General features: G+C 38.2%; 1 protein-coding gene across 4 annotated transcripts in view; it reads right to left on the bottom strand.

Annotated features, from left to right (window-relative positions):
• FNDC3B (fibronectin type III domain containing 3B) overlaps positions 1 to 12,146 on the bottom strand; it is a 350,839-nt gene that overhangs the window by 86,568 nt on the left and 252,125 nt on the right. For all 4 annotated transcript variants that reach the window (XM_082458921.1, XM_082458919.1, XM_082458922.1 and 1 more), the window contains 2 exons: positions 9,593 to 9,744; positions 5,029 to 5,088 (listed from right to left, as the gene is read on the bottom strand). In XM_082458921.1, the coding sequence (XP_082315047.1) occupies positions 5,029 to 5,088; positions 9,593 to 9,744 (212 nt within the window). The remainder of the gene's footprint in view (positions 1 to 5,028; positions 5,089 to 9,592; positions 9,745 to 12,146) is intronic.

Below are 12,146 nucleotides of genomic sequence, written 5' to 3'. Positions count from 1 at the left end.
CCATCACCCTGATACCAAAACCAGACAAAGATACTACAAGAAAGGAAAATTACAGACCAATATCACTGATGAATATAGATGCAAAAGTCTTCAACAAAATACTAGCAAACAGAATCCAACAACACATTAAAAGGATCATACACCCTGATTAACTGGGATTTATCCCAGGGATGCAAGGAATCTTCAATATATGCAAATCAATGTGATACACCATATTAACAAATTGAAGAATAAAAACCATATGATCATCTCAATAGATGCAGAAAAAGCTTTTGACAAAATTCAACACCCATTTATGATAAAAACTCTCCAGAAAGTGGTCACTGAGGGAACCTACCTCAACATAATAAAGGCCGTATACGACAAACCCACAGCAAACATCATTCTCAATGGTGAAAAACTGAAAGCATTTCCTCTAAGATCAGGAACAAGACAAGGATGTCCACTCTCACCACTATTATTCTACATAGTTCTGGAAGTTTTAGCCATGGCAATCAGAGAAGGAAAAGAAATAAAAGGAATCCAAATTGGAAAAGAAGAAGTAAAACTGTTACTGTTTGCAGATGACATGATACTATACACAGAGAATCCTAACGATGCCACCAGGAAACTACTAGAGCTAATCAATAAATCTGGTAAAGTAGCAGGATACAAAATTACTGCACAGAAATCTCTTGCATTCCTATACACTAGCAATGAAAGATCAGAAAGAAATTAAGGTAACAATCCCATTCACCACTGCAACAAAAAGAATAAAATACCTAGGAATAAACCTACTTAAGGGGGTAAAAGACCTGTACTAAGAAAACTATAAGACACCGGTGAAAGACGTCAAAGATGACACAAACAGATGGAGAGATATACCATGTTAGTGGATTGGAAGAATCAATATTGTGAAAATGACTATACTACACAAAGCAATCTACAGGTTCAATGCAATCCCTATCAAATTACCAATGGTATTTTTTCCAGAACTAGAAAAAAAAAAACCTTAAAATTTGTATGGAGACACAAAAGACCCCGAATAGCCAAAGTAATCTTGAGGGAAAAAAATGGAGGTGTAGGAATCAGACTCCCTGACTTCAGACTATACTACAAAGCTACAGTAATCAAGACAATATGGTACTGGCACAAAAACAGAAATACAGATCAAGGGAACAGGATAGAAAGCCCAGAGATAAACCCACACAGCTATGGTCAACTAATCTATGACAATGGAGGCAAGGATATACAATGGAGAAAAGACAGTCTCTTCAATAAACGGTGCTGGGAAAACTGGACAGCTACATGTAAAAGAATGAAATTAGAACACTCCCTAATACCATATACAAAAATAAACCCAAAATGGATTAAAGACCTAAATGTAAGACCGGACACTATAAAACTTTTAGAGGTAAACATAGGAAGAACACTCTTTGACATAAATCACAGCAAGATCTTTTATGACCCACCCCCTAGAGTAACGGAAATAAAAACAAAAATAAACAAATGGGACGTAATGAAACTTAAAAGCTTTTGCACAGCAAAGGAAACTACAGGAAACTCAGAATGGGAGAAAATATTTGCAAACAAATCAATGGACAAAGGATTAATGTCCAAAATACATAAACAGCTCATGCAGCTCAATATAAAAAAAACCAAACAACCCAATCAAGAAGTGGGCAGAAGACCTAACTAGACATTTCTCCAAAGAAGACATACAGATGGCCAAGAGGCACATGAAAACTGCTCAATATCACTAATTATTAGAGAAATGCAAATCAAAACTACAATGAGATATCACCTCACACCAGTTAGAATGGATATCATCAGAAACTTTACAAACAACAAATGCTGGAGAGGGTGTGGAGAAAAGGGAACCCTCTTGCACTGTTGGTGGGAATGTAAATTGATACAGCCACTATGGAGAACAGTATGGAGATTTCTTAAAAAACTAAAAATAGAATTATCGTATGACCTAGCAATCCCACTACTGGGCATATACACTGAGAAAACCATAATTCAAAAAGAAACACATACAACAATGTTCATTGCAGCACTATTTACAAGAGCCAGACATGGAAGCAACCTAAATATCCATCAACAGATGACTAGATAAAGAAGATGTGGCACATATATACAATGGAATATTACTCAGCTATAAAAAGGAACGAAATTGAGTTATTTGTAGTCAGGTGGATGGACCTAGAATCTGTCATACAGAGTGAAGTCAGAAAGAGAAAAACAAATACCGTTGGCTAATGCATATATATGGCATTTAAAAAAGTGGTACTGATAAACCTAGTGGCAGGGCAGTAATAAAGATGCAGACGTGGAAAACGGAGTTGAGGGCACAGGGGTGAAGGGGAAGCTTGGATGAAGTGAGAGAGTAGCACTGACATATATACACTACTAAATGTCAAATAGATGGCTAGTGGGAAGCAGCCGCATAGCACAGGGAGATCAGCTTGGTGCTTTGTGACGACCTAGAGGGGTGGGATAGGGAGGGTGGGGGGAGGGAGGCTCAAGAGGGAGGGGATATGGGGCTATATGTATACATATAGCTGATTCACTGTGTTGTACAGTAGAAACTAACACAACATTGTAAAGCATTTATACTCCAATAAAGATGTGGAAAAAACAAAAAAACAAAAAGACACATGCACCCCAATGTTCACTGCAGCACTATTTATGATAGCCAGGTCATGGAAGCAACCTAAATGCCCATCAACAGACGAAAGGATAAAGAAGATGTGGTGCATATATACAATGGAGTATTACTCAGCCATAAAAACGAACGAAACTGGGTCATTTGTAGAGACGTGGATGGACCTAGAGACTGTCATACAGAGTGAAGTAAGTCAGAAAGAGAAAAACAAATATATTAATTCATATATGTGGAATCTAGAAAAATGGTACAGATGAACAGGTTTGCAAGGCAGAAATAGACACAGATGTAGAGAACAAACGTATGGACACCAAGGGGGGGAAAGCGGCAGGGGGGTGGTGGTGGTGGTGGGATGAACTGGGAGATTGGGATTGACATGTATATACTGATGTGTATAAAATAGATAACTAATGAGAACCTGCTGTATAAAAAAATAAAGAGATCACGATCAAAGAGAGGGAGAATTTTCCATCTCTCTGGCCAGCAGAGCACTAGACCAAATAACAGCTGGTGGTGCCTTTGGCTGTTTATGTGTGGTGTCACACAAGTGTCAAATATGTCACAAGGGTGGGATCCCCGATGTGTTAGGAGGAAGTCTTGGATCCAAGGCCTCTAGATGGTAACTACTACCTCATGCTCCTATGTCTTTTGGGGAATCCATTAATTATTCCTTCTATCTGCCCAGAAGTTTAAGGTGTTCATAAGATACATAAAAAGAATTAATGAGCAAGTATTCTCAAGTTTACCCTTTGTAAGAGGCGTTAAAAAGATACAAAGGGCAACACAACAGATAGGACAGTAAATAAAGGGCAGACTGTGACACTTAAAATTTTTTTAAAAGTTATTGTCAACTCATGGATGAGCAGAAAATTAATAAAGTAAACCTTTAGTAAAGCAATGACAATGAACATTAAAAGAGAAAAAAGGAAACACATGTTAACAATGTCTAATGGAGAACATTTACAGGACTCCCTATATGGTGTTACATTTTCTGGTTTGTTGTTAAATCAACCATTTCAAAGAATGGTTAAACTATTACCATCTCAGCTTCACAAGTTATACAAATCTTTTTGTTTATACAGACGGTGTGAAAAGTTCAATATGTTTGGGCTAAAGCTAATTCACTCAAAATCCAAAAGTTTTGATTCAAATAGGAAAAGATGGTTGCAACAGAGTTCATCTAAACAAAACAATAGCTAAGCAGATGTACACTTTATGACTGAATGTAAAAACCTTGCTCTTTAATGTATTACTTTAAACATAGTTTTAAACACTTGTGCAGCTAATAAGATATTATAATCTGAACACACCCCTACTTTCCTTACTTTTGTTACCGAGAAAATTGTGGCATGGATTCTCTGTGATTGACCAAAGTTAAAACAGTCAATTGATGGGCAGAACCAGATTAGACCTCAAGCTTCCTAATAATTAACATATGCTCTTCCTGCTAGGCTACCCTGCCTCTACTCCACCACAAAGGGAACGTGTGGTGTGAATTAACCTTTGGAAAGTGTAATAAAGGGTGTGTGCTTGATGTTTGCAATTTTATTACATAATCTTGGTATACACATATATAATTGAAGAAAGGAGAATTTGTTGTTGTTCACCCTATTAGATAAAATGAGAATTTCTGATCAAATTAAAAATTAAATAAAATGAAAGTTTAAATTAAAATGAAAATTTAAACGATATTATGGATCACATTCAGATTAAAAAATCTGCCTGTTTGCAGATCGATGTATCTTTGAGTAATCAGATGGGCTCTGTTAACATTTAGATGATACTTTCGTCCTCGCAGGTCTGTGGTTGGCTGGGTCTCTCCCTGAGATCAGCTAGCCCTGCCTTCCAGAGCAGTCATGGTAGAGAGTTCAGACTTGGTAGCAAACTATGTGAGTTGTTTTGGCAAACTGCATTAGCTCTTGCTAGAGATAATTTTGATATTTGCATTACTTATTTCAAAACGTATTGCCTTTTAGGTCCAAACTTGAAACATGGGAAGGACTTTATTTAGTCATTTGGGCTGAACATATAGTTTACATGGAAGGTCTATAATAACTGATATACCCATGGTAAAAAATGATTGCTTTATAGAAAAAAATATTATACATTAAACCATGCATTCCAACGGATCTTAGAAGACTACGTAAAATAAAAATTACTTTGTAAAAATAATTTTAAAATTCTGTTCAGGGTATCATCTACTTTTCTATTACCAGAAGCACTTCTATGGACTCCCAATCTCTATGCTCTCAAGTGTAGGACATCAAGGAATGGCCGATGAGCAAAGGTACTGACACTTTTAGTTAGGCAAGTGCTGTTAACCAAACACTTAAAAAGGAGCATATTATTTATCTTAGCAATCTGAATTCCCCAATACTCACCTCACATGATAATCAGTTGCTGGTCTAAGATCTTTCAGGTTACATTCTAATTCTTCTCCGCTGCAAAGAAAAATCATTTCTTAGTCAATGATACAAGTTTCAAAAATAAAACAGGTTTTGGATTTGGGTCTCATAGTCAGGTACCAACAGCGATTCAAGAACTATTATTTCTACTTCCACCTTAAGTCAGAAATAAACTCTCCTGCTTGGTATTATCATTTTTCTGGACTAGCAAATTAGATTCCTTGAAATGGTGTCATTCTGGATCTGGAAAACGGCAAGGCTAACTTATGAATAAAATTCCAAAATATCTTACCACTTCTTCAAAATGACTACATAAAAATAAGTAAATAAGGAAGCAAGCTGAACAGAAAGATACCTAGATAAACGTAAGTGTAAATAACAGCACCAGCTGTCAACTGAAGGTGGCTCCCAGACTTGTCCTGGCAAGAACCCCAATAGCTTCAACTTCTCAACTCTCTTCAAGAAACCTCAATCTACTTCCCTCACATATCAATACTAATAAACAGCTCTCTTACAGATGCATGCCAATAAATAGCTCTCTTACACAAAATAAAACCATTTATTTGACCAGAAGCTGCAACAGAACCTTGACTTAATCACGAGGAAACCACCAACATTCCAGAAAATAAGTAATGTTCCCATTAAAAAATTTTTTAAAGGTGAGAGGGGTGTGTGTGGGCATAACTGTATTCTTCACAAATGTCAGTATCTACCCAGCCACAAAAAAGAATGAAATTCTGCCATGTGTAACAACACGGATGGACCTGGAGGGTGTTATGCTTAGTGAAATAAGTCAGACAAAGACACACACTGTATGCTATCACTTACATGTGGAATCTAAAAAACAAAACAGACAAATGAATATAACAAAACAGAAACAGTCTCACAGATATAGAGAACAAACTAGTGGGTACCAGTGGGGAGAGCAAAGTGGGGAGGGGCAAGATACGGGTAGGGGATTGAGAAGTACAAACTACTATGTATAAAGTAAATAAGCTACAAGGATGTAATGCACAGCACAGGGAATACAGCCAATATTTTATAATAACTTTATTTATATTTTAAAATTAATTAATTAATTAATTTTTGACTGCGTTGGGTCTTGGTTGCTGCACGCGGGCTTCCTCTAGTTGCGGCGAGCGGGGGCTACTCTTCGTTGTGGTGTGCGGTTTTCTCACTGCGGTGGCTTCTCTTGTTGAGGAGCATGGGCTCTAGGCGCACGGGCTTCAGTAGTTGTGGCACGTGGGCTCAGTAGTTGTGGCATGTGGGCTCTAGAGCGCAGGCTCAGTAGCTGTGGCGCACGGGCTTAGCTGCCCCGTGGCATGTGGGATCTTCCCCTACCAGGGTTCAAACCGGTGTCCCCTGCATTGGCAGGTGGATTCTTAACCACTGCGCCACCAGGGAAGGCCTATAATAACTTTAAATGGAGTGTAATCTATAAAGATTTTGAATCACTATGTAGCATACCTGAAACTAATACTGTATGTCAACTATATTTCAAATAAATAAATAAGATTAAAAAAAAAAAGCACTGGATAATTCCCAAACGATTTAATCACAGTGAGGCCAACGAACATTGTTGTTTCCCAATGTGCTGGAAGAGGAAGTACATAGAACTACCTTGATGAAAGCCTCCCACAAATGTTAAATCTGCATTTGATCAAGCTCCAGAACTAACTATCCACTTATAAGAAATATGGGGGAGGAAGATTAAGTTAAAGGATACCACAAATTCAGATAGGTAAAAAAAGTGATTCACTTTTTGCAACTGATCAAGAATTTTTAAAAAGGTGGGAGATACACCTGAAAACTATATTGTATGCCAACTATACGTCAATAAAAATTTTTTTTAATTAAATTTTAAAATATAAAGTAGCTATTCCATTTCCAAAAAAAAAAACAAAAAAGGATGAAAGGGAGACTATTCTAGATTTAAATAGATTTATGAGCCCTAACAATCCCATGCAATGAGTAAACTTCATTCGGATTCCCAGAAGAAATCAATATTAAAACACATTTTTGAGACAATTGGGAAAATTTGAATATGACCAAGGTATTAAATGATGCCAGGTATTATTGTCAGTTTTCCTAGATGTTAATGACATAGCAGTTACGTAAAAAAATATCTATGTTGATCTATATTGAACTATGTAGGAGTAACTGATGTGTTATCTGTGAGTTGCTACCAAACGCTACAATAACAACAACAACAATAATAGTAATAAAGGGGATATGATGCAAATGTGGCAAAATCTTGGTAATTGTTAAATCTGAGTGATGGTTATCTGGGGGTTCATTGCAGTATTTTCTCTATGTTTCTGTATGTTTGAAATTTAGTCATAATTTTTTAAAAATTTTAAACTTATTGCCCTGCTAGTGATATTTAACACTTTTGTTTTTGAAAAAGTATGTATACATGTCAGTTTTCATTATTAAAGCAGAAGATTGGGGAAAAAAAAAAAGTCAGTGTCATAAAGGACAATGAAATACTGTGGAAGTGTTCCAAATTAAAGAAGGCTACAGAGACATGACAACTAACTGCTGTATCTGACCCTAGAATGGATCTTGTCCTACAAGAGGAAGAAAAATGCTACCGCAGACATTATTTAATCAGCTGACAAAACTGGAATGTGGACGACAGATTGGATAAAAGTATGGTATTGATGTAAAGTCACGAAGTAACGGCATTGTAGCTATTTAAGAAAATATCTTAGGAAACACACTGCAGTATTTAGCAGTAAAGGACCATGATGTATAAAACTAATAGGAAAAAATACAGATTAAGAGGAGAGAAAAGGCAAGAGATAAAATCAAATAGTAAAGCAAATAGGGTAAAAAGTTAATAATATGTGAATCTGGGTAAAGGATATGCACGTATTCCTTGATCTCTTTATTTTTGCAACATTTTATAAGTTTGAAATTATTCAAATAAAAATACTTTTTTTAAAGTTGCAAACTGGAGGCCAATGTCCACACCCTGCATGCAGTTCTGTTGTTTGACTTGCACTTTATCTTTGAAGTTTCTTGAATTTGCTGAATTAGTTTAACATTAGGAAGGTTTATATAATAATTCAGATTTTTAGCATTTCCTTTAAAAAAAATTCCGAGGAATCAGCAAATCTAGGCCTACATTCCCTTATGCAACAACCTACTTTAGGCGACTGGCAGCTGCTCCTTTCTCGATGAAGACAGGAGTGTTCCCGTTCACCGTTCACCTCATTCCCAAGCTTCGAACTTTCTCACTTATGTTACCTGCCTGCCTCACTGGGCACTTGGGACTCTAGCTCCTGCCACCAATGATCATCATGCATTGATAGAATCTAACTGTTTCTTGGTGGGCTGGGGGAAATGGTGCTCTATATTTTGCTAAGGTCACTACCAATTCTGACTTTTCAAAATAGAACCCAATGGTTGTGAGCCAGAGCAAGGGGTTAGGACTACATTCTAAGTACAGTGAAAAAGCACTGCAGTGTTCTCACAGCGGGGTGACTTGGCCTGACTTCTGTTTTTGCAGCGTGGAGGCTGGATGGGAGGAGAGCAAGAGTGGATGCTGGAGGAGCCTGAGGAGACTCTTGCAGGAGTCCAGGAAGAGAGGACAGAGCCCTACGGGGCGGCAACAGGAGAGAGTGACTAAAGGGCTTCCCTCTGTCTCTCTTTCCCCCTTTTCTTTGTCCAGAAAAAGACAAGTCCCTGGAGCAAGTTAAGAATTAGGAATGGGGGCTAGGGAGATGTGAGGTCTGTAGCAGAGAAACAGAAGAGAAAAGCAGCTTCTCTGGCAGAGGAAGAGGTGGGCTTTGTGTGACCATGTTACACTGGGCTTGGGCAGTAGTCCCCAGGGCCAGTCACAGAGAGGTCAAACAAGTAGTTAGAACAAGATGGCCTCTGATTTCCCACTCTGCAAATCTGAGCAGTGCCAGCAATTACAAAAGAGAAAAGATTTGACCCTAAAATTTTTTTATCACATTTAGAACACAGCTATAAATCACTTAAATGGTTACTATCTGGGAGTCCATAAAGTGGAAGGGGATAATCCCTTATTCGGTGTGCTAAACTTTTGACAATTTAAGATAGCCTCCGAATGAAAAGCTTTACTGCAGACTGGAAAACTACTGTAGAGGATAAGAAGGAGGGTGAAATGGAAACCACATTGTAGAATTTTGAAAAACAAGACTAGCGCAAGGTCTGGGCCTAAAAAGAGGTGATCACAGAAGTGCATGATATATGTAAAAACTAAAAGGCATACTCACTTTTTGCTCTGACAACATTAATGGAAAATTTTCTTTAGTACTACACTGGCAAGCTAACACAACCAAGTGACATATTTGACCAACACCAAATAGCTGTATAAAAGTCATTTCTGATTAGCAATTACTCTGGACAAAATTAACTCTTGACATTACAACTATCACTAATTCTTAAAAAGAACTATTTAAAGGAAAATTTGCAAAGCCATTAAATTTTTCCTTTGTTTTTTATTCTCCTTAGTAACACCAATTTCACAGTTTCGCAGCTGAGAAAAACACATGCATATATACGCTACCTGTAAATTATCTTGTATTTTCCATCTCGTCCTTTGTCTGACAGAGCAACCTCGTAGCTGTAGGGGAAGGAAAGACCACTGTGGGGTCCGCACGAAAGTCCAACAGGGGGAGCCCAGGACAACACAACTGTTCTTGCCTGAATATTAGAAACCTGAGGAAGAAAAACATGAATCAGACACTACACTTCTCCCCAGAACATTTTGTGATTATTAGTAGTAGCATTAAAATGGCTCAGATTTAACTCAAGAAAAACAAATTTATTTTAATTACCAAAAAAAAAAACACCCATCCTATATGGCATTCTTTTGTCAAAAGTCCTGATGTCCAAACTACAGCTCCTAAAACATCTGTCCTTATTATGCAAACTTATATCCAAGTCTGACGCAATTCACACTTGGCCCTCCAGAAAGTAAAAATAATGTCACGTTTGAGAATTTTTTTAAGGTAAAAAGTTGAACATGATATTTCAATAATCTCCATGATGGCCATCATATTATGCTGAAGGAACCCACATCCACAGGTACTTTCCAGCGGCCTCCAAGCTTTGCTTGATGTTGAATTCTCCTGCAAAGCCAAGACCTTTCAAACCACGCTCCCCGAAGTCCTGCAGGTTCCCGGGAAAACCCAGTACGGGGCGGGGGGTGCTGGAAATGGAACCATGGCCCAGGCTGACAGGTGGAAGAAATATGTGTGGAGATGTTTCACCTCTCTAGGCTCTGCTTTTATCTTTTGCTTTAGCCTCCGCTCAAGGCTTCATTTGAACAAAGGAGTCTGGGACTCTAAACGCCTCAACTTTTCCCTCTTATTTAGGGCTTCTCTGAAGCACGTTCTTACACTATCTCCCAGGCATCCTCGGCAGGACTGAGCCCCAGCTGCCCGCAGCTGTAACCTGCTCATTAACAGACCCTGCACTGGCTTCTCCTCTGCAATCTCACGTCTCTACTCTAACCGTGCTTCCTGGGGCACCTCCCCACTTAACACCATTTGCCTTCCAATCTTTGTTTCAGAGTCTGTTTCTGGAGGAACCTAATCTAATGCACAGTCTAATTCTTTAAAATAAATCTGTCAATGCATTTTAATGTTCTAATTCTCTAAAGTTTATTTTGTTGCTCTCTAGATATTGGTCTGGATAACATTAAAACAAAATAAGAGTTAAAACATACATTAAAGCTTAATGTTCATACAAGACTTTATAGCTGTAGGTTAGAGGTGGTTGTGGATGGAGATGTCTAAACTACTAAGTCTCTATCTTTTTTTCTTCTATTTTTGTCACTATCTGATCTAAATAAAGGGTATTAAAATATAAAATAATTTAAAAGCATGAATAATAAATAAGGAAATGAATACTGAGTTTCCCTCTTCAGTCTATCATGCATTCCATTTTGAGCAGAGATCCCTTCATATCATTTCTGTTCCATATAGATACAGCACCATTATATATTTAACCAATTATTTAGTCAAGCTCCTACTCATCCTTCAAGACCCTAGGCTGGCCTCACTACCCCCAAGTAGGCTTCCCTGAAATATCCTATCATCTCTCTGTTCCACAGCACCTTGCTGCTATCTCTACTCATTGCTCATCATGTTAATAGCATTTGCCTACCTTCCCCACTGGACCGTGGGACTCCCTAAGGAGAAGGCCTGAGTCATATTCAACTGTGAGTAGTGGCTGCTTAGTAAATGTTGAATGAAAAATAAAAATCAAAGGGAATAAGACAGTCTGAGTTTCTGATACAGGTAACACAGTGGATGGCAGACTAGCATTACACATTTTTTAAAAAAACCTGGAGAGACGCTGTTACAGAATTGAACTCGACCCTTCTTGCTATGCTCCAGACTAGCAGCAGCTCTTCTGCCTGCTCCTCCTGTGACGGCTGTGACCCCCTTCAGCACGCCATCCCCTCTCACGCCCCTGAGACTTAGCTCTGGGCTTTCCCACTTTCCTGCCTTTAACAAACTTCCTTTAGACCCAGTTCAAATGCTGCCTTTGCTTATTCATTTAATCATCATACCTTAACTTGCGAGGGGCTGTGGACACAAAGATGATTAAGATATGACCTCTGCCTGATGAAGAGATGCGTGAGGGGCCTCATGGCAGATACACTGAGCACAGGGGGGCCCATGGCAGCTTGAGGCCAATGCAGGAAAAGTTTCTGTACGGTGCTGCCTGAGTCCCTGCTCAGGATCAGCAACTGTTTTCTTTGTGCTCCAACCACACTGCGCGGGCACCTATATTTGACACTCATTTCATTATACTCTGCTTTACCTGGTTATCTGTGTGTTGTTCCCCTGATTAGATTTTAAGGCAGCATTTCTACCACATACACCATTGTATTTGCGGAATTCCTTCACACACCATTAATGAGTAATCTTGAGATACTGGATATTATATTTGATTTTTAACTTAAAACAAGATATTTTGCTATGAAGAGTTCAGTTTATAACTTTAAAAGATGCTGATTAGGTACAGAGGAACATTCAACTGAGGTGATAAGTGGCCCAATTCCAAGAGCACAGTGTGTAGTAACACTGATTCTATGAATGGTGGTGTGA

This window comes from Balaenoptera physalus (assembly GCF_965194825.1).
Source record: "Balaenoptera physalus genome assembly, chromosome: 4".
NCBI lineage: Eukaryota > Metazoa > Chordata > Mammalia > Artiodactyla > Balaenopteridae > Balaenoptera > Balaenoptera physalus.
Note: the sequence above shows the minus strand (reverse complement) of the source record. Positions and strands in the feature narration are given on the sequence as shown.